At 43.3% G+C, this 26885-nt stretch overlaps 1 protein-coding gene across 1 annotated transcript; it reads left to right on the top strand.

Moving 5' to 3' along the window:
• The first annotated feature begins 3714 nt into the window (after positions 1-3714).
• Positions 3715-26561, top strand: LOC123758743 (roundabout homolog 1). Its single transcript, XM_045743381.2, has 4 exons — positions 3715-4121; positions 20013-20591; positions 20803-22329; positions 23572-26561. Exons 1-4 carry the CDS (start codon positions 4070-4072, stop codon positions 24648-24650), a joined length of 3237 nt encoding a protein of 1078 aa, XP_045599337.1. The 5' UTR covers positions 3715-4069; the 3' UTR covers positions 24651-26561.
• The last annotated feature ends 324 nt before the right edge of the window (positions 26562-26885 follow it).

Raw genomic sequence — 26885 nt, 5'->3', positions numbered from 1 at the left:
GGACAAGGCTCTGGCATATGAGGACAAGGAACTGGGGTGTGAGTACAAGGAGCTGGGATATGAGGACCACCTTTACCCTCACACCACTGGATCCCCCCTCACTCCCTACCCCCCCCCCCCCACCTCCTACCCACCCAAACCACAAAGCATTTAACCTTTTGCAAACACTTAGTGACACGAAAACTCTGTGTATTATATCCCGGACAAAAGAAATTCCGAAACGCGGGAGTGTCGAAATTCTTGGCCGGACGAGACCTGGACTCTGAGCGGTATTCGTAGAGTCCATACAGCCCTTTGTTGCCTGGCCTGCAGTCTTTCTTGGCTTACCGATACATGTGCAAGATGTATGTATGAATGTATGTATGTATGTATGGATGCATGTATGTATGGATGGATGTAAGTGTGTATATAATGTAATGTGCATGTTTGACCAGCCTGTGAACCTTAGAAAGATACAGACATATGCATAGTCATGGCGTCTGTTCTGTTTGTCAGTGAATATGATCAGTATCGTCACTGTCCTGTGTGGCAGTGAATATGAGCACTGTAACACCACTATAATGGAACACCACTATAATGTATACTAAACTAATCTAAAATAAAAACTAAATTAATACTTATCATGAGTAACACTTCCTATCGGTTGCACTTGGTAACACTGTTATTGAACACTGTAATATGAGCTGACATATGATGGTTACACCGGAACTAAAAGATACACTGCAAAACAAGGAAATGCTACACAGGGTTAATACGCTGCCACCATCTGCCTTGACCATTGAGACTACATCAAGCAACGAGGCAAGAAACATTGCTTGACTTGGAGAGAACCTTCTATAACTGTCATTAATTATGGGACGGTTGTCAGCCACTATATCCAAAAGGCTCAGAGGATTCAACAATTGACACAGACGGGAAATTTAACATGAGTTTATTGAGATACCAAATTAATCTAAACACCACTATAAATCCTACTCTAACACTGGCCAATTGTTAAGAAATTTAGACATGGAACAAAACCTCAGAGATCACACACATTACCTTAAGACCTCTGTCTCTCCCTGGCTGTGAGATGTTATTCACAGACCCGCTCTCGACCCCGGTATCCCGTACTCTGTCCCTAAGTCTCTACAGGACCAAATATATACCCTCGAAAAAGGGGGAGGGGAAGATTTACTGTTGCTACCTAGATCAAAAATGCCAGGGGGGTCGGGCCACACGTGCACAAACACTTAAAAATATTTCAATTAAGCTTGTTTGACATTCACCATACACTCTTCAAGAGAGGAGTTATTAATTACGTGTGTGACTGACCTCTGACCTGGCCAAAAGGGGGAGATCCATGGATGTTTACACCTAAGAATCTGGGGTCTAATTCCATTACAATGTTTGACAAGAGTATCATGAAATATTACATACTTGATACTATGCTGACTAAGACTAACCCAGGAATTTTTTAATCAACATACAAGATAATCCAGAGGTCATCTGGGCTGACCTCTTGGAGAAGGCGTTACAGCTACATCTTCACTGTCCTGTGTGGCAGTGAATATGAGCAGCATCCTCACTGTCCTGTGTGGCAGTGAATATGAGCAGCATCTTCACTGTCCTGTGTGGCAGTGAATATGAGCAGCATCCTCACTGTCCTGTGTGGCAGTGAATATGAGCAGCATCTTCACTGTCCTGTGTGGCAGTGAATATGAGCAGCATCCTCACTGTCCTGTGTGGCAGTGAATATGAGCAGCATCTTCACTGTTCTGTGTGGCAGTGAATATAAGCAGCATCCTCACTGTCCTGTGTGGCAGTGAATATGAGCAGCATCTTCACTGTCCTGTGTGGCAGTGAATATGAGCAGCATCTTCACTGTCCTGTGTGGCAGTGAATATGAGCAGCATCCTCACTGTCCTGTGTGGCAGTGAATATGAGCAGCATCTTCACTGTCCTGTGTGGCAGTGAATATAAGCAGCATCCTCACTGTCCTGTGTGGCAGTGAATATGAGCAGCATCCTCACTGTCCTGTGTGGCAGTGAATATAAGCAGCATCCTCACTGTCCTGTGTGGCAGTGAATATAAGCAGCATCCTCACTGTCCTGTGTGGCAGTGAATATGAGCAGCATCCTCACTGTCCTGTGTGGCAGTGAATATGAGCAGCATCCTCACTGTCCTGTGTGGCAGTGAATATGAGCAGCATCCTCACTGTCCTGTGTGGCAGTGAATATAAGCAGCATCCTCACTGTCCTGTGTGGCAGTGAATATAAGCAGCATCCTCACTGTCCTGTGTGGCAGTGAATATGAGCAGCATCCTCACTGTCCTGTGTGGCAGTGAATATAAGCAGCATCTTCACTGTCCTGTGTGGCAGTGAATATAAGCAGCATCCTCACTGTCCTGTGTGGCAGTGAATATAAGCAGCATCCTCACTGTCCTGTGTGGCAGTGAATATGAGCAGCATCCTCACTGTCCTGTGTGGCAGTGAATATAAGCAGCATCCTCACTGTCCTGTGTGGCAGTGAATATGAGCAGCATCCTCACTGTCCTGTGTGGCAGTGAATATAAGCAGCATCTTCACTGTCCTGTGTGGCAGTGAATATAAGCAGCATCCTCACTGTCCTGTGTGGCAGTGAATATAAGCAGCATCCTCACTGTCCTGTGTGGCAGTGAATATGAGCAGCATCCTCACTGTCCTGTGTGGCAGTGAATATAAGCAGCATCCTCAACTGGTGTACAGATTCCTGAGCCTACTGGGCTCTATCATATCTACATTTGAAACTGTGTATAGAGTCAGCCTCCACCACATCACTTCCTAGTGCATTCCATTTATTAACTACTCTGACACTGAAAAAATTCTTTCTAACGTCTCTGTGGCTCATCTGGGTACTAAGTTTCCACCTGTGTCTCCTTGTTCGTGTCCCACCCGTGCTGAAGAGTTTGTCTTTGTCCACCCTGTCAATTCCCCTGAGAATTTTGTAGGTGGTTATCATGTCTCCCCTTACTCTTCTGTTTTCCAGGGATGTGAGGCAGTGAATATGAGCAGCACTTTTAAAACACCTGAATGAACTACTTCGATCAGGCAATACCGTATATTAATTTTTGTCAACAAAGATGGTATACTTACAAAGGAAAAACTTCGAGGGAAAAGGATTCGAACGTCAGAAGAGTTAAATTATCAGCCAAAAGGTTCAACAATTCTAGTCAGGGTAACAGAGAGAGAGAGAGAGAGAGAGAGAGAGAGAGAGAGAGAGAGAGAGAGAGAGAGAGAGAGAGAGAGAGAGAGAGAGAGAGAGAGAGAGAGAGAGAGAGAGAGAGACAGAGAGAGAGAGTGAGAGAGAGAGAGAGAGAGAGAGAGAGAGAGAGAGAGAGACAGAGAGAGAGAGACAGAGAGAGAGAGAGAGACAGAGAGAGAGAGAGACAGAGAGAGAGAGAGAGAGAGAGAGAGAGAGTGAGAGAGAGAGACAGAGACAGAGACAGAGACAGACAGACAGAGACAGAGAGAGACAGACAGAGACAGACAGAGACAGAGAGAGAGAGAGAGAGAGAGAGAGAGAGAGAGAGAGAGAGAGAGAGAGAGAGAGAGAGGGAGACAGACAGACTGACAGAGACAGACAGAGAGAGAGGTACCTCACTTACTGATTGACAATGGTAGGTAAGTACAGATATGTAAGTACTACTCAAGCAAAGTTTCCGTTGCAGTGTGTGTGTGAGCAGTAGCCCCGCCCACCAGGGGCCAAGCTCCGCCCACTTGGCCCACCACCACCACCATAGGGGCCCACCACCCACCACTACACTCAGTGTGCGCCCAGACCATCGCCAGGGAAGTTACGCTGCTCCGCGTGCGCTCAAAGTATCGTGTGATTCCATTCACTCCTAAAGCAAGGAAACCTTCATTCGTATATCAGTGCGTACCTTCAATAATTACAATATCAAATCAAACCTCATTCGAGGAAAGAAGTGTTAACAATTAATAAGTTGTAGGTGCTTGAAGTGTGATTTCATTATGGTAGAAAATGGAACGACTCTGAAGTTCGTAAGTTCTCCAGTGGAAGTTAGCGAGAAGTTGAAGAAGCAGCAGCCATGGATGCCAAGCATCTGGTGTTCCTGCTGGCAGTGTGTCTTGCACAACAAGGTCAGCTTAACAACATTATTTTAAAATTCCTGCTAATTTATTTTGTCTTTCAGTCTGTTAAATAACTTTCAAGTTAGCTTGCTTCTCGTAACTTTTAACCATGGGTAAACTAACTTTTTTAAGGTTAAGTTGTTTAATTTATTTGAATTTTATTGAATTAATACAAGTTGAAATATTTTGTTTATTTTAAAGAAGGTTTTGCTGAGTTATAGCAATAATAATAATAACATAAAATGCATTCCATAGAGTTTGTAGTATAATGTTTACATATATAGGCATTCATATTGATATATATAACATGCCGAGTTTCGGGTAAATTATATTAAGTTAAAGAGTATTATAAGGTACAGACTTTGCGTATAGGTAAGGAATATTTATATTCACTTTGAGGTATATATATATACATACAACTGTATATACAGCTGTGTATATACACCGTGTATATATATATGACCGTGTATATATAACTTTACAATTGTTTATATATATAACCGTGTATACATACAATCGTTTATATATATATATATATATATATATATATATATATATATATATATATATATATATATATATATATATATTCTCGGTGTATATACACCGAGAATCCTAGTATGCATTCAGAGCTGAAGCATACTTGCTGTTGGTCAGCAAGCTATTGTGATGTCTTAATATACCCTCCAGAGGTTGACAGCCCTTAACCCTCCAATGGTTGATAGACCTTAATAACCCTCCATAGGATGATAGGCCTTAATATCCCCCCCAGAGGTTGATAGACCTTAATAACCTTCCAATGGTTGATAGACCTTAATTAATAACCCTCCAGAGATTGAAAAAAGTCTTAAGCCCAACAAGTATAGCTGTTGTCAGTCTTCCTAAAAGTATTGCAAGATTTGTTGCATTTCGAAACAAATTAAAATATTTCAGGAAGTAATTCACGATTGAATATAGGAAGATCAGTGTCTGAAAGTTTCAATAGTGATTGAACAATTTGAACCGAAATAAAGTGTTCACTTTAGGAAGCGAAACTTTAGGCCAGTACTCTCCTTATGACGGAATGTTCACTTAGGGAAAGTTGCAGTGCTTCCCACAACAGTTGCCTAACTCTAAAGGTACTTATTTACTGTTAGATGAACAGTGGCATCAGGTATAAGGAAACGTACCAAACCGTTTCGCTCTCCTGCTGCAGGAATCGAACCCGGGATATCTCTGTTTTGATGATCCAGTGTACTAAGACCCACAACGCCTTTTGGCAATGTTGTAAAGTCAAGCTTCAATAACGTCATATATATTTAAGCAGCAATAAATAAATATGTTATTGACGTGGAAATTATTATTGCGCTTTTAATTATGAATAAATCAAATTCTGTGCAAGATAGGCTGAAGATAATTCCAGGGGAGCGTGTATACTTTTTTGTTGTTTATATTGTTATATTTTGTAAATATAGGCCTTATCTTGAGGTTATCTTGAGATGATTTCGGGGCTTTAGTGTCCCCGCGGCCCGGTCCTCGACCAGGCCTCCACCCCCAGGAAGCAGCCCGTGACAGCTGACTAACTCCCAGGTACCTATTTACTGCTAGGTAACAGGGGCATTCAGGGTGAAAGAAACTATGCCCATTTGTTTCTGCCTCATGCGGGAATCGAACCCGCGCCACAGAATTACGAGTCCTGCGCGCTATTCACCAGGCTACGAGGCCTGATGCATATAATTTTGCATGCATGATTTTTTCAATACCCAAAACGCTTTGCGTTTTTGACAGTTTTGCGTTTTTGGCAATTTTTGACAATTCCTGCCCGAAACGCTTTGCGTAATAGTGGCTTTAGGCATTGTATGTACCAGCTCTATCTTTAAATCCATCAACTTTTGTATCTTACCTTGTATGTATGTACCTTACCTGAATAAAAATTTATTTATTTATTTATTTATAATACAATATTACGTGACGGCGCGTCCAATATAAACGTTTAAGTCTTATAAATCCTTGATTACGATTTTGTTTATTTTATGAACTGTATTTATCGTTAGGCTTGACTAGGTTGGATAAGGTTAGGTTTGGTTAGGTAAGATAAGGCAAGGTTAGACTGGGGTTATGCCAGGTTAGAAGAAACTGGGTTGGGTCAAGTTAGGCTGAATTTGGTTAAGTAGGGTTTAAAAGCCATTGGTGAACTCAGCCCGTCCTCCTAAGGTCCCCCCAACGTCAAGAAAACGATAAATTTAAAGTGATCTAACCTAACCTACCAGAAGACCCAAAACAGAAAACGGGACAGTACGTCACTTTCGCGAACCGCTTCCATTTTTCTAGTACGATTAATTGATTGATGAAGGTTAAGCCACCCGAAAGGTGGCACGGACATGAATAGCCCCGTAAGTGGTGGCCCTTTTGAGCCATTACCAGTATCAAGAGCTGATACTGGAGATCTGTGGATGTCCGACTGCACCCTGCGTGACGGGAGATGTCTCCCGTGTTCTAGTATGACAATTTTTGCCCTTATGTAACGCACACGAACGAAAAGCGACGTTCTTTGTAGTAGGACAGGTTGGGTGAACGGTGCAAAGCGGCCCGTGTGAATCTGAGCGGACCACGATGGCCCCGGAAATGGGCTAGGCTGCACAGCATGCCAGCGACCCGCACCAGCGACCCGCACCTTCTGAATTTAGCATTCACCATGACACGTTGTTATTAAAATGTATCGTGCTAGAGGAAATAGCTTTGAATTCAGTATAAGCAGGACTGTATTTTTTTTTTTTGTATTTTGCTTGATGCTTCTTGCAGTCGCACCTTATTTTAAGATAATCTACAGTTGTACCTTAATAATTTAAGGTAACTGCAATTATACCTTAATAATTTAAGGTTACTTGCAGTCGTACCTTAATAATTTAAAGTAACTTGAAGTCGTACCTTAATAATTTAAGGTAACGTGCAGTTGTACCTTAATAATTTAAGGTAACTTGCATTCGTACCTTAATAATTTAAGGTAACTGCAGTTATACCTTAATAATTTAAGGTAACTTGCATTCGTACCTTAATAATTTAAGGCAACTTGCAGTCGTACCTTAATAATTTAAGGTAACGTGCAGTTGCACCTTAATAATTTAAGGTAACTGCAGTCGCACCTTAATAATTTAAGGTAACTTGCAGTCGTACCTTAATAATTTAAGGTAACTTGCCATTGTACCTTAATGATTTAAGGTAACTTGCAGTCGTACCTTAATAATTTAAGGTAACATGCCGTTGTACCTTAATAATTTAAGGTAACTTGCAGTCGTACCTTAATAATTTAAGGAAACTTGCAGTCGTACTTTAATAATTTAAGGTAACTTGCAGTCGTACCTTAATAATTTAAGGTAACTTGGCATTGTACCTTAATAATTTAAGGTAACTTGCAGTCGTACCTTAATAATTTAAGGTAACTTGCAGTCGTACCTTAATAATTTAAGGTAACTTGCAGCTGTACCTTAATTATTTAAGGTAACTTGCAGTTATACCTTAATAATTTAAGGTAACTTGCAGTCGCACCTTAATAATTTAAGGTAACTTGTAGTCGTACCTTAATAATTTAAGGTAACTTGCAGTCGTACCTTAATAATTTAAGGTAACTTGTAGTCGTAACTTAATAATTTAAGGTAACTTAGTCGTACCTTAATAATTTAAGGTAACTTGCAGTCGTACCTTAATAATTTAAGGTAACTTGCAGTCGTACCTTAATAATTTAAGGTAACTTGCAGCTGTACCTTAATTATTTAAGGTAACTTGCAGTTATACCTTAATAATTTAAGGTAACTTGCAGTCGTACCTTAATAATTTAAGGTAACTTGTAGTCGTAACTTAATAATTTAAGGTAACTTGCAGTCGTACCTTAATAATTTAAGGTAACTTGTAGTCGTAACTTAATAATTTAAGGTAACTTGTAGTCGTAACTTAATAATTTAAGGTAACTTGTAGTCGTAACTTAATAATTTAAGGTAACTTGTAGTCGTAACTTAATAATTTAAGGTAACTTGCAGTCGTACCTTAATAATTTAAGGTAACTTGTAGTCGTAACTTAATAATTTAAGGTAACTTGTAGTCGTAACTTAATAATTTAAGGTAACTTGTAGTCGTACCTTAATAATTTAAGGTAACTTGCAGTCGTACCTTAATAATTTAAGGTAACTTGTAATCGTAACTTAATACTATGACGACACACGTTAGTTAAGCATTGGTTGGGTTATTTCAGGATAGATTAGTTTAAGATACTTTAGTTTAGGATAGTTTAGTTTAGGATAGGTTAGGTTAGGTATGGTTAGGGTAATGAAGGTTAGGTTAGTTTAGGATAGGTTAGGTTACTTTAGGATAACTAATGGAAGGTTAGGTTAGTTTAGTTTGAGGATAGGTTAGGGTTCGTAAGATGATATTTGGTTAGGAATGATAAGGTAAATTATCAGGAGAAAACGCTAATCCATTTCGCCTATGTAGCACTTGAAAGAAATGATCATAAGGATTAGGGAAAGGATGGTGCCCAACCACTTCGTCCTTTGGGGGGGGGGGGGTGATGAGTGCTCCTGGGGCCTCTCTCGTCCTCGGGGGGGAGGGGGTGTGATAGGTGTTTGCGTCTCATCCCACTAAGAGGCTGCTCGTCAACGAACAAGTGCGGAAGGGAGATTCGAATCGTGTTAGTAGAGGAAATAATGAAGAGGCGTGAATATGGTGTCGAAAAAATCTGTAATTTATATACTGAGGGGAACAGATTATCTGAATAGGCCTACCATGTCACAGCTTATAGAAAACTATCTAAGTACTTTATTACATGTATTTAGTAGGCCTATGTTTACGAGGTTTGGATAAGTCTATTGCTAGTAGAGAAAAAATTAATAAGCAAAAATGGTATAGTAAAATACTATATAAAGTACTTAAATAATTAACCCAGCAAATACTGTAATTCGATTTTAAATGGACTCCAGGCTGGAGCTGCATACTACAGGATTGGTCTGACATAAGTAGTATACAAGGTTCTGAAGGATTTCTTACACAAGTTTCTAAAGGCAGTTCTTATGTTGGCCAATCTAGTATATGCCGCTGATGATATCCTTTTGATATGGGGTTCTGGGGACAGGTTCGATGTGATATCAACCCCCAGATCTTTCTCTTTACTTTTGAAGGATTTCACCTCCGAGATGGTACCTCGTGTTCAGCCTTCTGCTCCCTTCACCTAATTTCATTACTTTACAGTTACAAGTTAAACTTTAATAGTCATTTCCTAAACCATTCCTCCAGTTGGTCCAGGTCGTTCTGTAGTCTCTGTCTATCTTACTCTATCTTGATCCTTCTCATAACTTTAGCATCATCAACAAACATTGAGAGAATGTCTATACCCTCTGGAAGATCGTTTACATATTTCAGAAACAGGTTGGGTCCAAGTACAGAGCCCTGTGGGACTCCGCTGGTGATATCTCGCCTCTCGATCTGCATCATGTGTGGCCTGCATTATGCGTGACCTACATGGCTTGCACCAGGTGTGGCCTGCACCAGGTGTGGTCTGCACCAGGTGTGGCCTGCACCAGGTGTGGCTTGCACCAGGTGTGGCCTGCACCAGGTGTGGCCTGCACCAGGTGTGGCCTGCTCCAGCCCAATGACTATCCTTTCTCGTGCCACGCCACACCCACCTAAGCCCACCTACCCACCAACACCCAGTGCTGCCCCATTCAGGGGGAATGGCCCCCCTGCCGGCTGGGTGAGGGGACCCAAGGGTGAGGGGAACACAGGAGCCATCTCGACAACAGCTGGCCAAGCGTAGGGCCGCTGGAACCTTCACATGTCCACGCCCCTCCGTAAAAAATGCAACTGTTTTCCCTAACTAGACATGTACGAACCCAAACAATCTACTTAATCTGTCGAGGCCGCAGCGCATCCTCGTCAACAAATGACAAATGCTCGTTAATCAAGCCACCAAACCCTCTCGTTTCCGCAGCCCGCGCTCTCTCGCTGCCCCAACAGGCTTTAAACGACGTACTAACAAACGCGAAGCTAACCTAACCGACCAGAACCTAGCCTAGCCTAACCTCTAGCCAAACCAAACCTAACCTAGCCTATCCTAGCCTAATCTAACCTAGCCTAGTCTAGCCTTCCGGCTCGCGTATAGAAAACGTGATTATTCCTTGTCGCTTTGATTTAACATACCACGTTATTTCTATGTTGGGGATTTTGAGGTCAGTATGTGATGAATTCTTTGATAGGGCAAGATGATGACTACGGATAAAGTACACTTTACACGCGCCTCACAACCGATGAGATATGTACTTCCCCAACCCGTTCTCACACTAGGCTGGTTAAAGCAGCGGCCGTCCTCCCCCAGACGCATTCATCAATTTTAACATACTGTGTATTAAAAATTGGTTTGTTCTCACATATAAATTAATATTATTATACATAAAACTTCTATGTATAGCTAGGCGTAGGTTAGGTGTTTAGGTTCTGTTGGCGATTATTTGTATTTGAAGTACGTGGGTGAAGCATGTATATAATCGCCATATATATATTATAATAATTTATATAAGAGAAAATTCTCGTTTTGAATGAACAGCATGTAAAACTTTATGAATGCGTCTGTGGGGTCGACCGCTGGATGGAATGGACTTGAGTCGAGGACGGGTGGTACATCCAGCGGTCGACCCCAGCTGGTGATTATACATTCATGAATTAGGCAGCAGATGATAATTATACAGTGATGAATTAGGCAGATGACGATGATTATACATTGATGGGTTAGGCAGCTGATGATTATACAATTATGAATTACCTGCTTGTTTTGGTTCCGGGAGTTCTACTCCCTTCTCTGACTTACGAGAGCTTGGTCCACTAGGCTGTTGCTTGGAGCGGCCCGCAGGCTAACATATCCACCACAGTCAGGTTGGTCCAACATCTCGTTTTCTTTTGAAAATGTTCACAGTTGTTCCGGCAATATTTCTTATACTTATATAAATATATCAACATTTCTCGCTGGGAGGGTGTTGAACAACCGCGGACCTCTGACGTTTATACAGTGTTCTCTGATTGTGCCTATGGCACCTCTGTTCTTCACTGGTTCTATTTTACATTTTCTTCCATATCGTTCACTCCAGTACGTTGTTATTTTACTGTGTAAATTTGGGACCTGGCCTCCAGTATTTTCCACGTGTATATTATTTGATATCTCTCTCTCGTCTACTTTCTAGTGAGTACATTTGGAGAGCTTGGAGACAATCCCAATAATTTAGGTGTTTTATCGCGTCTATGCGTGCCGGATATGTTCTCTGTACTCCTTCTATTTCAGCAATCTCTCCTGCTCTGAAGGGGAAAGTGAGTATTGAGCAGTACTCAAGACGAGACAGCACAAGTGACTTGAAGAGTACAACCATTGTGATGGGATCCCTGGATTTGAAAGTTCTCGTAATCTATCCTATCATTTTTTGGCTGACGCAATATTTGCTTGGTTACGCTCACTAAACGTTAGGTCGTCAGACATCATTATTCCCAAATCCTTTACATGCTGCTTTCGTATTATGGGCAGATTTGACTCTGTTTTGTTCCTTGTATTATGTTTAAGGTCCTCATTTTACCGTACCTGAGTACCTGGAATTTATCACTGTCAAACATCATGTAATTTTCTGCTGCCCAGTCAAAAAACTTTATTAATATCCTGGGGGCCCTGATAGCTGAGTGGACAGCTCTCGGGATTTGTAGTCTGAGGTTCCGGGTTCGATCCCCGATGGGGGCGGAAACAAATGAGCAGTTTCTCTCACCCTGATGCTCCTGTTACCTAGCAGTAAATAGGTACCTGGAAGTTAGACAGCTGCTGCAGGCTGCTTCCTGGGAATGTGTAACAAAAAGGAGGCCTGGTCGAGGACTGGGCCGCAGGGACGCTAAGTCCCGAAACCATCTCAAGATAACCTCAAGATATACCTGCTTGTAGTTTTTCAGTCTTCAGCAGAGGTAACTTTCATGCTGATTTTTGTATCATCTGCAAAGGATGATACGAAGCTCTGACTTGTATTTTTGTCGATATCTGATATGAGAATAAGGAAAAGCATTGGTGCAAGGACTGTACCCTGAGGTACAGAGCTTTTAACTGCGCTTGGACTCGATTTTATATGGTTGACCGTTACTCTTTGTGTTCTGTTCGACAGAAAACTGAGTATCCACCGTCTTACTTCACCAGTTATTCCCATTGACCTCATTTTGTGTGCTGTTACTCCAACGTTAGGTTATTACTCACTATTTTTTTTATTAACATATTAGGTACATCTGCATTAGTGCAGCTGCCCTAGACTATATGAAGTGGGGTACAGTGTGTCAAAAAAGCTAACTAGGTGATGCTAAGAAATCCCCATCACACAGGATGGTTAGTCATACAGAGGCATGTGATAAGCGGTCTGCACTGGCAGAGTCCGGATGCATTTTGAGGATATCAACAACACAAGATTAAATAAGGTAGCAGTGGTAATACAAGTCCCCATCTCGCAGGATGGTTATGACTAACCATCCTGTGTGATGGGGATTTCTTAGCATCACCTAGTTAGCTTTTTTGACACACTGTACCCCACTTCATATAGTCTAGGGCAGCTGCACTAATGCAGATGTACCTAATATGTTAATAAAAAAAATAGTGAGTAATAACCTAACGTTGGAGTAACAGCACACAAAATGAGGTCAATGGGAATAACTGGTGAAGTAAGACGGTGGATACTCAGTTTTCTGTCGAACAGAACACAAAGAGTAATGCTAATGCTAAAAAAGTCTGTGGACTGGACGCGGAACATTTCACATCCACAGACTTCATGAAGGAGGGCATTGGGGGCCATGCCCACTTCATGGAGGCACTGAACGACCCAGACCCCCTGTGACGCTCCCAATAAAATAAAAAAAAGAGAATATATGGAGGATGGAGCTTGGGATAGAATGGGGGAGAAGGAATGATGCTCATTCACTTGGCCGGTCGGGGATTGATCGTCGACTTGTATGAAGCGAGACCGTCCCAGACGGCGCCCCCCCCTCCCCCACCCCGTCTGGGACGGTCTCGCTTCATGCACACCCCCATGAAGTGCGTGAAGCACCACCCCTCCCTTCATGCACTCACCCCCTCCCCATGTGATGGGGGGTGAGAGAGAGGAGGGGAGAACAAAAGGTCACACTTGGTAATCCACCCAGATACCGGCGGAAACGCCACATGGGTAGACAAGGCAGTGATGGACACGAGGAACCATACAAGATATAAACTGGTCGTAGGAAACTACAGGTTTTATCGCATTTTAAAGTCTCATATAAGAACACATGCAAAATGAGCATTTATTTTTATGGTACTAAAATATATAATTATATAATAAACCTGTCGCTGCATATATATATTTGTATATATATAAATATAAATATATATATATATATATATATATATATATATATATATATATATATATATATATATATATATATATATATATATATATATATATATATATATATATATACGTTTAAAACACAGTACGTTTTAAACTAATTGTAACAACAAGAGACCCAAGAACTCCTGGTAATCTTTCCTCGGTGTTGCTATGCACACATGTGTACACATGTGCTGCAAATACATTTTAGATAATGATATATTTAAGAGTATTCAAGTCTTAGACAATGCATGCTCTCCAGGGAAGGATTCATCAAACATTTACTCAACAACTTCGGAAATTTGTGCATCTCTCCTCAATTGTAGCGGCTTTGTTTACTTTTATTAAACGGTTTATGAGCTTCGAGGCCCTTCCAGGTTGTTGATAATAATAAAACCGTAAACTGGTTAATGTAAACAAGCCTCATTTTTATGGAAAGATGTACAGGTTTCGTAAGTAGTTGCATAAATGGTTGATGACTCGTGGCCGTGGACTGTACTACCCGAGGCAGTACAGCACCGGGGACCAGGAAGAGCGCGTCTTTACCATGCACCAGTCGACGAACTGAGGTAACTCGCGCCTTCACGCAAACCACAAGAATTGAAAGCAAAACAAATTCCCTGACCTCTAAGTCACGGTAATGACCCGTCACTTGGGCGGACTGGGCCAGGATATGTGTGTTCACTCACGAAACCTCTACATCTTTCCTTATTGATGTATTTGCTTGTATTATAATAGTTATGAGCTACGAGGTTGTCTATAACAATAACCATGGGTCGATAACGACCTCGCAGCGGTATGGAGCTCACAAACTGTTCAGTATATACAAACAAGCCGCCATGATTGAGGGAAGATGTAAAGGTCTCGCAGGTGGACACTTAAGGGCTAGTTAACTCCTGGATCTGAATTTCACTTTATAACTGGCCTCGGGCGCCTGTACTTATGAGCTTTACTGTAAGAGGTAATGTCACTGTGTTTACCTGGAATTTACCTGGAGAAGGTTCCGGGAGTTCTACTCCCCGAGCCCGGCCAGGGGGGGCCAGCTAGGCTCGGGTTGTGATAACTTGGTCCGCCAGGCTGTTGCTTCGAACGGCCCGCAGGCCCACATATCCACTGTGCCATAGGGTACCTTATAGCGTAGTGGTCAGCGCAGTCGGCTCACAACCGAACAGTACTGGATTCGTATCCCAGGCAGGGCGAGACGTATGGGCAAGTCTTCTTACACCCATTGCCTCTGTTCACCTAGCAGTGATTAGGAACCTATGTGTTAGTCGACTGTTGTGGGTGGCATCCTGGGTAATGGTCAAACGCTGCATATATCCGAGGCATACTCCAGTATCCCACAAACGCCGCAAGGCACAGCACGAGGAAATATACCCGCGAGGCTACACACGAAACGTGTCGCAAGGCAAAGAAACCAGAGCCACAAGACTACTACAAAGAGTGGCCCGGAAGGTCCCAGACACCCCCAAAAAAAAGGGTTCACGCAAAAAGTAAATGAGTGGGTTTACACGCAAACTAGTTAACACATCCACTACAACCTGGTTGGTCCGGCACTTCTTGCAAGAACTTATTTAAATGCTTCTTGAATACATCCACCTTTGTTCCAGCAGTGATTCTTATTCCTTCATTCTTCCTTTTAATTAGGAATTCAGTTGACCTTTAAAGACCGTTGAATGCGTCTTGCCGTCATCAAGATTCATTAGAATCATTGCCGGAATCATTGGCTGGGAGGGTGTTGAACAGCTGTGAATCTCTGATGTTCAGACAGTGTTCTCTGAATGTGCCTATGGTACCTCTACTCTTCAGTGGTTCTATTCTGCATTTCCTTCCGTACATTTAGCTCCAGTATGATGTTATTCAACTGTGCAAATTTGGGACCTGGCCCTCCAGTATCTTCCATGTATATATATTATTTGGTACATGTCTCATTTCCTTTCCAGAGAGTACATTTTGAGAGCTTTAAGACGGGCCCCATAAATTTTGGTATTTGATCGTGCCTATGCGTGCCGTATAGGTTCTCTGTATTCCCTCTATTTCAGAAATCTAATCTTCAGTCCTACCTTTCAACTCTTAACTGACTTTTTTAACTTGACTTTAACTTAACTGACGTATAGGTTCCAGAGCCAATTGGACTCTGCTATATCTGCATATAAAGCTCTGAATGGATTCTGCATCCACCCATTCACTTCTTAATTCCTCTGAGACTGAACAAATTCTTTTTAATGTCTCTGTCACTCATTTTGGTATTTAGTTTACATTCGTGTCCCCTTGTTCGTGCACTAACCCTGTTCTTGTCTACCCTGTCTATTTATTCCCTTGAGCATTTTGTATGTGGTAATCATGTCTCCTCTGTATCTTATCTGTTGAAAACTTCAGTGTTCCTACGGACCCATGAGCTAGTCTCATTCATTGGAAAAAAAATGTTTTTCCTGTTTTATTGTGATATTACTCAAGTAGGATGAAATAAACTATCGACTTTTTTTACCACATTGTGCACTCTGTGAGCAGTAGTTTATTGTGCACCTCATACCTATCCTGTGAGCGGTAGTTTATTGTGCACCCCATACCTATCCTGTGAGCGGTAGTTTATTGTGCACCCCATACCCATCCTGTGAGCGGTAGTTTATTGTGTACCCCATACCCATCCTGTGAGCGGTAGTTTATTGTGCACCTCATACCCATCCTGTGAACAGTAGTTTATTGTGCACCCCATACCCATCCTGTGAGCGGTAGTTTATTGTGCACCCCATACCCATCCTGTGAACAGTAGTTTATTGTGTACCCCATACCCATCCTGTGAGCAGTAGTTTATTGTGCACCCCATACCCATCCTGTGAGCAGTAGTTTATTGTGCACCCCATACCCATCCTGTGAGCAGTAGTTTATTGTGCACCCCATACCCATCCTGTGAGCAGTAGTTTATTGTGCACCCCATACCCATCCTGTGAGCAGTAGTTTATTGAGCACCCCATACCCATCCTGTGAGCAGTAGTTTATTGTGCACCCCATACCCATCCTGTGAGCAGTAGTTTATTGTGCACCCCATACCCATCCTGTGAGGGGTGTTGCAAATGCAATACAGAGGACACAAAGTTATTTGTCAGACCTCAGTGGCTACTTGACCTTAGCCCTTACAAGCTGTTTGCGTATCCTAAGATATAATGATCTAAGACGACACTTCTTGCACTGCAATTGCAATGTATGTCAGCATTTTGCTATTTAAAATATATATTTGTGGTGTTTTTGAAATATATTTTATAAATATTTGCTTGGCATAAGATATAAGAATTCAATGTCGTTATGATCTTCAAGAGGAAACTAGATTGTTTCCTCCAAGGAGTGCAGGACCTACCAGGCTGTGGTGGGTATGTGGGCCTGCGGGCCGTTCCAAGCAACAGCCTAGTGGACCAAACTCTCACAAGTCAAGCCTGGCTTCGGGCCGGGCTTGGGGAGTAGAAGAACTCCCAGAACCCCATCAACCAGGTATGATGGTCGTGTAAAAGACAAGGATAGAGCAGTTACATTTTCTTGAGGATTTGCGTCTGCAAGAGATCAAGTAACTATGTCAGATGACCGAACATTTTGGAACCTGCAGACTGAACCTACTGGAGACTATAAAAAGGATTATAACCTTATCAAATTATAGTGTAAATTATCAGCAGCTTTAAAACTGATCCTTTCACACACACACTTTGTTGTCTCAGTTGGGGACAGGAAGCCTGGTAGGCTGATCAAGGTCCCCCATTAGCCAGATATACTCGATTACAGGTTAACTGTCATACACCCATGACATTTAACTGACAATACACATACACACACTAACTACTAGAAGTGAAGAGGTTCGTGGGGGAAGTGGCTGAGAGCCGGGTTCTGCCACAGCGTTGGCCCCGAGCACCGCAAACAACAATAACCTGACCGAGCAAGTTATTACGTCTGGCCTCAGGCTGGGCAACAAGAGGACCGGGCAACATTCGGCCCGATCTCGAGTACAAATAGCTTTATCACAGTGCCGTCCCTAGCCATCACAGCTCGGCTGATCAGGCCTATCCTGCCGGAATTTGAACAAGCAACCAACCTAACCTGTAGAGGCTGATGCATAGAAAAATTAAAATATTTACGTGCTGTAATTTGAACTAATACGTCGCAATTTTTTGACGGATTGGTTGATTCCGTAGCAAATACGAAGTATCAGGTGGGAGGACAGGTTCAGAGAAGGTCTATTCTATGTAATTCACATTCTAATAGATCGAACTATGGAAGGTATATTGAAACAATCATTAATTTGTGTTGAAAGTGTTAATTAATATTTAATTTAATTAAATATTAACTGGGATCTGGAACTAAGGAGAGGGTTGTATAGTTGTTAGCACACTTGGTTAGCACAACCGATGGGTCCCGGGTTCGATTCCCACAAGACAGACACGTTTTGGTCCGTTTCCTTTCATCTGATGAATCTGTTCAACTAGAAGTAAACAGGTACCTGAGAGTTAGCACACTGCTCTGGACTGCATCGTGAAGGTAAGCAGTTGATCTAGGGGGGGGGAATGGAGGGGGGACCTTCCACCTGATGTCTCTGTTCACCTAGATGCAAATAGGTATTATGGAGTTGGCCTGTTGTGGGTTGCACCATCTATATGCCAGGTAATATGTAATTGGATGTATGACAACTAATTTGTAATTGGGTGTATAGCAGCTAATATGTAATTACCTGGAACATACCTGGAGAGGGTTCTGGGAGTTGTAACGAAACAGGTATAGCAAGATACAAATACTCATGGAGATTCGGGATGATACAACAGCTTAGCAGCGGAGTTGCAAAATCTGTGATGAGAGTGACGGACACTGCCTTGGCCACTACCTGAGAGAGTGTGGACATCTAAGAGTTATTATAAATATGTGTAGAATAATAAACCCCACATTGTTAGGAAAACACTATTTGTCAAAATATAGATAGTGTTCTTAAAAAGATTCCCCCATTTTGCACCCGCAAGATTACGTAAATTTTAAGGGTTGACAAAAGTTAATCTTCTTGTTTGAGGAGCTGTTCACTTGAGACAGTTAAGCAAGTCCCAGCTGTGTCTGGGTACAAGTGACAGGATGAACAACCCAGCAGGTTTTCTTCCTATTGAGGGAGTGTTGTACATGCTGCTATGGCGGTGTGTTCACTCACAAGATGAGTGGCGCTGCCCAATACTGTCACTATGGCGGTGTGTCCACTCACAAGATGAGTGGCGCTGCCCAATACTGTCACTATGGCGGTGCGTCCACTCACAAGATGAGTGGCGCTGCCTAATAAACTCGGGACAAAATTATATAAAAAAAGAAGTGTTAAAGGCTAGTAGACGGTCGGCAATCAGAGCCAGGACCTCTCCTCCCCGCTCAGTAAGTGCTGGTTGCAGCACCTCCGTAAGTACCTGCTGAGCTCAGTCATTACAGTGTGTTTATATTGTTATTACACAGTCGATATTTATCACATGCGAGAGGAAGTTGAGTTTTTGTTGGTAGCTCGTTGAGTAAGATGGTAAGATGATTGGCAGCAGAAGGTTCCTGAGCTACACAAGGCGTTGAGTAAAGGGTTCATTAAGCTACGTAGTGGTAGTAGTAGTAGTAGTAGTAGGCATCCATCAGTTTCAGGAGACTATGGAATTGCGCTCTGGTTGTCGGTCTGGAGTAGCCTCTCTAGGGCGCAAAGCCAGGGTAGATTGATACAGCGGAGAAGCTGTCACCCATGCAGCAGGTCCCCCCCTCTCCTCAGCACCGAAAGTCTCCAATGGAAAGGCCAACGCCAATACGATTGGTTCCAGCGCCGTGTAGAGGCTTAGGAACATAAGACTTTATTATTCCATATTGTCAGTAATCATTCCTGTAATTTGTGCAAAAGGAGTTGTTTTCGTGAGTATTAATAATTTAAATGTGAAGAACAAATCCACAAGGGCCTTGACGAGGATTCGAACCTGCGTCCGGGAGCATCCCAGACACTGCCTTAATCGACTGAGCTACAACATGGTCAAAAGGAGTTTGAAACCGAAACCATTTAACGGGGTTAAATGTGAAATATTTGTAGCAATCTGACTACTTTCTCTGGACGCTTGAGTAAAAGCAAGTTATCTCCAAGTTCGTCAATGTTTAACTTTGTCCATGGGTCTGTGGACATGTAGTGTGTGCTTCAGAATTACCAGAGAAGGCTGACGGCAGGCTAAGCTGCAGGAGTAGAACTCTTGAAATTGTCAACAGGTACTGGGAAGTATAATGCAACAGGTATTTTAACAGTTTGTGCCCCACAAAACCCTAAAATAACTGAACAGGAATATAATAGGATAACCATTAAGCATTTCCCTTCAGAGAGCCAGCGAGATCCATTTTTGTCTTGCTAATTTCTGTAATATATATTGTTTCTACAGGAGACCAGCAGACCAGTATGGGCTGTATAGAGAGGCTGCCGGAACCATGTTACCTGGTTCCTTCATAGGCTGAGTGTAACATTTAGTTTTTCCTGCAGGAGAGCCCCCAGTAATCAAGGAGCACCCCAGCAATATGGTGGCTCGCCGCAACGACCCCGCCACCCTCAACTGTGCCGCCTCTGGTGCCGCCCGCGTCAGGTGGTTCCGTGACGGAGAAGAGGTGGTCACCTCCACACAAGACCCTCGCTCCCACCGTGTCCTCCTGCCCTCTGGTTCCCTCTTCTTCCTCCGTGTCACTGCCACCAGGAAGGACAGTGACACAGGCACCTACTGGTGCGTGGCGTCCAATAGCTACGGCACTACACGCTCCCACAATGCCACACTGACCGTGGCCACCCTTGCGTATGACTTCCAGAGCCAGGCAGAGCCCACGGTGAAGGCCAGGGTAGGTGACTCTGTCAGCCTTCCATGCCGGCCGCCCAAAGCCACTCCTCCGCCTGAGCTGACCTGGCTGAGGGACGGCCGGCAGGTGACCAACTCCAGTCGTGTCAGCGTCACTGAGGCTGGAGACCTGGTCATCAGCCAGGCCGTCCAGGAAGACTCTGCAGCCTACGTGTGTCGAGCCCGTAATGCTGCTGGGACCAGGGAGTCTTCTCCAACTCAACTCACAATAATGAGTAAGTCATTGCTTCTCACTTTGTATAATGCTTCTTTCATTATATCTTGTACTGTATATCTATTATCTCATCCCACCTTCAAATTTAAGCACCACTTTTATGTATTGATAATTCAGTCTCGTTAAATATAATTGTATATTTCTTAACAAATATATATATATTCCTTTGACAATGCCAGTAACCTTAAGCAACGAAAATTTTACATTCTCAGCTCCACCGTGGTTTGAAGAACGACCATCAAATGTGACTGCCCCATCAGGTGTGGTGGTGGAACTCACATGTCGAGCACGAGGGTCGCCCACACCAACTGTAACTTGGCGGCGGTTGGATGGCAAGATGCCACAGGGTCGTGCCAGGATAGAGAACCAAAATGAACAATTGGTGCTGGAGCAGGTAACACCCATGGACTCTGGTGTGTATGTGTGTGAGGTGGAGAGTGAGGCAGGCATAGCTTCGACTCAGGCCATGGTCACTGTGGTGGACGCACCACAGTTAACACAGAGGCCACAACGACTTCAGGCGATGGCAGGGAAAAGGGTGCAAGTCTCATGCCGGGTGGAGGGCGAGCCTCGGCCTTTAGTACTGTGGCGTCTCCCCACACTAGACAGGACTGCTATTCTAATCACCGGCCAAAGCAGTGGCCATGCCTCTGTGTCTGATGATGGCCAATCCCTCCTGCTGGAGCAAACAGCAATTGAAGACAGTGGCACATACTATTGCTGGGGTGTCAGTAGTGGTGGGGGTGTGAGTGGAAGAGCAGAGGTAGTGGTAGTGTCAGCTCTTCCACCACCAGTGGTAGGTATTGGTCCTAGAGATCTTATGGTTGCCCCAGGAAGCATTGCCTCCTTTCCATGTGAAGTAGTGAGTGAGGCAGCAGAAGCCACCATCTCTTGGTGGTATCGTCCAGCAGCTCATCTGCCATCGCGTCAGCTCTCACAAGACCCCCGTATCTTTCTACCAGATACAGGGGCTCTCATTCTCAAGAATGTACATCTAGATGATGCAGGAATTTACACCTGCCGTGCTGCAGCAAACACAGGCACAGTGGAAAAGGCAGCAGTTCTGCGAGTAGAACATTATGCCGATGCCGTAGAACCATTGCTCCTGCCAGCACCTCCCACCAAGCCACGTCTTATGGCAGTTAATCAAACAGCAGTGCAGCTGAGTTGGCTTCCTAACTCTCAAGTGAGTGGGGAGTCAGGTCAGAGGTATATAATAGAATACTGGCGACACGGCTGGGATGAATGGCGAGTGGCTGATGCTGTTATAACACAGGAGTCATGCATAGTGAGTCACCTAACTCCCGGATACACATACACCTTCCTGGTTCGTGCTGTCAGTAAAAGAGGGGCATCATTTCCAAGTCCCTGGTCAGACCCTGTCACCACACGCCCTCCTCGTGACCCCAGCCTCACTATGGACCAGGTTCGCCAGGCTCGCCGCCGCCTCTCTCGCCCCATCGTCACCCTCACTGATGCCACTGTCACTGCCCCTGACAGTGTCCTGCTGACCTGGGACTTTCTGGGTCCAACAGATGGGTCTGTGGAGGGCGTGTTGGTATACTCGGTGGCCGAGGTGGGCACTGTGCAGGTGGCTACTGTCCTGGGCGCCTCATCTTCATCCCACCTTCTGCACGACCTGCGTCCCAACACACCCTACACTTTCTTCATAGTTCCCTTTTGGCACAGTGTTGAGGGAACACCATCAAACTCCTACACACTCACTACACCTGAGGATGGTAAGCTATTTCAAGTAATTTGTTCTTTAATCCTTATTTCATCCTGTTCATAATATTACAAGCTTCCTTCATCAAGGTTATCAACGTTTTTGTGAATTCTAATATTATGTTGATCAGATGTCAGGAGGCAGACTTTCATACAAGATATGGTGTTATCTCTGCTATCAATAGATCGCTCAGGAACTCAAATGAATTACTCAAAAATAAAATAAAAAAATTGAATAAATAATTTATAGATTGTATAACCATAATGTTTTGTGTTACATTAATCAGCTCTTGGTTCATAGTATAACAATATTTTACTGATTTACTGATAAAAAATAATTATAAATTCAATCATTCATCTATAATAATTTTTAAATGGTGGTAAGAAAACACAATGGTAAGAAAAATTTGGACACTATTTTTCCAGTTTTGCTTACTTAAGGTTCTATCACCTCTATATTTTTTTTAATGCTATTCCAAGGATTCTACTGGTAAATATGCAAGAAGATTACATTAAAAAAAATGTCAAAAGACCCATTGACTCATTCAAGACACCTCCCATATGTGCAGGTGATGTGTCACAATAACGTGGCTAAGGTATGATGACATGACCACACACTAGAATGTGAAGGGACGACGACGTTTCGGTCCGTCCTGGACCATTCTCTAGTCGATATCGACTTGAGAATGGTCCAGGACGGACCGAAACGTCGTCGTCCCTTCACATTCTAGTGTGTGATCTTGTCATCACCTCCCATATGTACTTATCTAAACTCATTGGTATATATGGTATGCCTAACCTTCGCTTGAAACAATCCAGTGATTTCATATCTGTCATGTTACTTGGTACTTTGTTGTATAAACCATCAACCCTGTTTCCAAACCAGTGAAGACCCGGGTCTTTTCTAAGGCTTAACTCCTCCAACTTGTAACATTGGTTAATGGTGTATTTTGCCTTTTGTGCTGTATTAATACTTTATTAATATCCCCCTTTGTTATACCCTTGCATCCATTTGTATATTTCAATCACGTCTCTCCTTCCTTTTTTGCCTTTCTAAAGAATGTAAATCAAACTTTCCTAATCTCTCTTCATAAGGGAGGTACCAAATTCCTTGGATTAACTTTCCATCCTTTTCTGTGCATGTTCTCTGTATACTATGTCCATTCTACTCACCATCCATCCACTCACAGTGTAAATGTTTGCTTGCTTTTATTTTAATGTTCTGAAGATTATCTTTCCTATTATCTCCTTTCCAGTGCCTTCCGTTGCACCTGGGAATGTACGCGTGAATGTGCGTGAGGAAGGCTCTGTACTCATCAGGTGGACGAGTGTGAATGCTGAGGAAGCCCGCGGGGACCTGGTGGGTTACCAGGTAACAATAAGCCACAACGGGAGCCAGACCACAGAGACTGTAGTGAGTCCCTGGTTGGAGGCCCGTGGTCTTTTGCCTGGTCGCCTTTATACTGTGCGTGTAGCAGCCGTCACAGGGGCAGGTCCTGGTCCCTTTAGTGACCCTGTTCTGCTAGATGCTGGGCCCAACGATGCCCACAGCACTCAGAGAGTGAACTCAGATGGTGACATTGGGGGTTCTGTGTTATATGCCCCACCACAGCCTGCATGGCTGGTGTACCTGCTAATACCACTTGTACTGCTGGTGTTTACTGCCACATTAATATATGTAAGACGGCTACGTCGTAAGGCACCCCCCTCCAACCCACCTCATGCCCCAGCCCTCTACCAGGATCCTTCCATCTATCCTGACCACTCTATCAATATGTACAGTGAACGCAAATCGTGGCGCCCCTCAGAAAGTGACAAGGAATCCAGTTTGTCATCAACACGACTCTTGCGTCCGGATCAACTTCCGAATGAGTATGCAGAGCCACGGGTGCAACGTCTCAGTGCAACATCAACAGAACCATATGCAACTACAGCACTGCTGGCACCAGCATCACCTCACCTTAATCACAGTGCTCACTGGCAGTGCAGTGATGACTCTGGTGTACAGGTGAACTGGACAGCTTTTCTCCCACCACCACCATCTTACCCTCCTCCCCCTGACCTGGACCTGGGTGACCCAACAGGCAACAGTAATATGCACAGAGAACAGAGGATATGTATTTCCTCTTCACAGTATGATAACATGGGTAAGTCAGAGAAATACGATCGACCGTGTGATGCCTCTGAACACACTTACGATGTTTACACACAGATGACACCCACTAACCGGCGAGATGGATTCCTTACGTTCAGTATGGGACAGAGCAGTCACAAGGTTCGTGCTGACTGTCATCCTCCACCCCCAACGCAACCCCCTCGGAGTAACACACATTAGTACAGCAGTCAGCTGAGCCATTAAACTCGGTGTCCGCTGGATCATCCAACCCACCTTCCAGCACCACAACAACCAGTAAAGATGTAGTAGCAAGAAAGCTAGTGAAACTCCTCAGGTCTTTAGGAGCTAGTGGTGCTCTTTAGACCTGCAGGAGTGAACAGATGAAGGAGCTCCGCGGAGGACCAATACATCCTCAGGAGGCCGTACGTGTGTCTGTGATGTAATCTCCACCGAGCTTATATGTATATGAATGATGGTAACACTTTGCCTCTGGATCCAATAGCATTGTTATTGCTGGTAAATAAAAACCAGATAAGAGTAACAAGATTATTGCCAGTAGCAAGAGTGTTGCCTTGGGGGGAACACGAGCGCTACTCAGATAAGTTTTCCCAAGTGGGAAAACTTATGTCTGCTTCCACTCCTTCAGGTTCTGCTGAAGGATGTAGAGGAAGTAGATCTTGATTAGCTGCTGCAGAAGATGGTCACAGTACTATCACAACTTTATATATTACTAAGAGTGATGTTACTCGCGCTTTTGTGATACTTTCCTCCACACTCTCCACTGGTCTGTGATGGCACTGTCTTCGACCCTATAATAGTACACTAAATTCGATCCTACGAAAGTATACTTACAATTATTTTTATATGATATAATATTTACACCGTCCACTACTCTATGATAGTAACCTGTAGATATATAATTGATGTCTCTGTGATGGTCACACAGAGCACACTCCTACCACCCCTGTGGCAGAGCACACTCCTACCACCCTGTGGTAGAGCACACTCCTACCATCCCTGTGCTACTACATTAAACCAGCCACTGCTCTGTGAGAGTACACATAGGCCTTACTCAATCATATAATGGTAAGCTTCCAACTTCCTTGGCCATTTTAGGATGCGCATTCACGTTCTTCAGTGTTGTGAAAGTACACCATCTACAATTGTACAACGGTACACATACACAACCTTTCACTTTATGATATACTTACAGGCTCTACTGCTGAGAGAGAGCGTAGTACTGTCACATCATTCACCACCAAATGCTAATGCACTCAAATCATCCTCTATGTCATGATATTGCACTTACACCATACACTACCAACTTACTAGTACACTCCCATTCCTTGCACTATTACAATGGTTCACATACATACCTCACTTCCCCTTATGTGTTGCAATAATACATGTACAAGTCATCAAACCACCGTGATGCTACCACACCTGCTTGAACAACCCTCCTGATACAGTGTTGATGTAGCTATAAATGATGTTCCTCCTAGTAGCAACACAATATTTCTAGAGCAAAACATCATACTCTCTTTCTCTCTATCTCTTGTGTTGTTGTTTTGTGTTCTTTGAAATCCTCTGCCCATTGAAGGTCATAGAGCAGTCGTCACAACAAGTTTTATTAAAACTCATAAACAGGCAACCCAGCCCTATTGTGCCTTCACCCTATTTTATTCCCACTAGTGATGCCATCTTACACCCGCCACACGCAGGCTACCCAGCCCTACGAAACCTACACCCCATATTGTAGCCACAAGCACGCTAGCGGTGCCCACCACACTAGTTACACAATCCTACACCCATCAAACACTGGTGAACCCACTCTTGCCACTCTATACCCACTACACATGAGTGACACCACTCAACACTTACGACACCACTCAACACTTACGACACCACTCAACACTTACGACACCACTCAACACTTACGACACCGTCTAACAGCCTCACTGGCAATGCTTCCAAACAACCAACAACAATTCGTGATATGTACTGTGGCGCCAAACAGTGCCAGCCGGTTGTGTCACATGTACGCTGCCACGTGTTATTTGTTACTAGTCACATGTATATATGTACAGATATATATTATTTTTTATATTAAAGTTTGTACACGGAAGTGAATGGTTTTATTCTTTATATCCTACTGCTGACATAACGTCTATGTTGATACCCTGTTCCAGACATAGAAAGTATAGATAATTTATAAACTTGCCAAGAGACTGTCAAGAGGCATTCTGATTTGCCAAGGAGAATGAGTTTACATAGACGAAATGAGATAAATTCTATCGTTCAGAGATTTAAGGATGTGGTGCTAAGTCTACTGATCACCACTTACATTACAAGAAAATAATGGCATTTCGCTGGTTTATTTAAATAATATTTGCTATTTAAATAATCCAGCCATGTCCCCCCAATTTGTATAGGGACATGGTAATACCTAGAAAT

The sequence above is a fragment of the Procambarus clarkii genome, chromosome 22 (assembly GCF_040958095.1).
Source record: "Procambarus clarkii isolate CNS0578487 chromosome 22, FALCON_Pclarkii_2.0, whole genome shotgun sequence".
Taxonomy (NCBI): domain Eukaryota; kingdom Metazoa; phylum Arthropoda; class Malacostraca; order Decapoda; family Cambaridae; genus Procambarus; species Procambarus clarkii.
This window is presented reverse-complemented; position numbering and strand designations above follow the sequence as displayed.

Coding starts and splice junctions, on each gene's coding strand:
- LOC123758743 (XM_045743381.2), top strand. CDS start 4,070: ATGGATGCCAAGCATCTGGTGTTCCTGCTGGCAGTGTGTCTTGCACAA. Junction 4,122..20,012: donor AGTGTGTCTTGCACAACAAG/GTCAGCTTAACA, acceptor TTTTTCCTGCAG/GAGAGCCCCCAGTAATCAAG. Junction 22,330..23,571: donor ACTCACTACACCTGAGGATG/GTAAGCTATTTC, acceptor TCTCCTTTCCAG/TGCCTTCCGTTGCACCTGGG.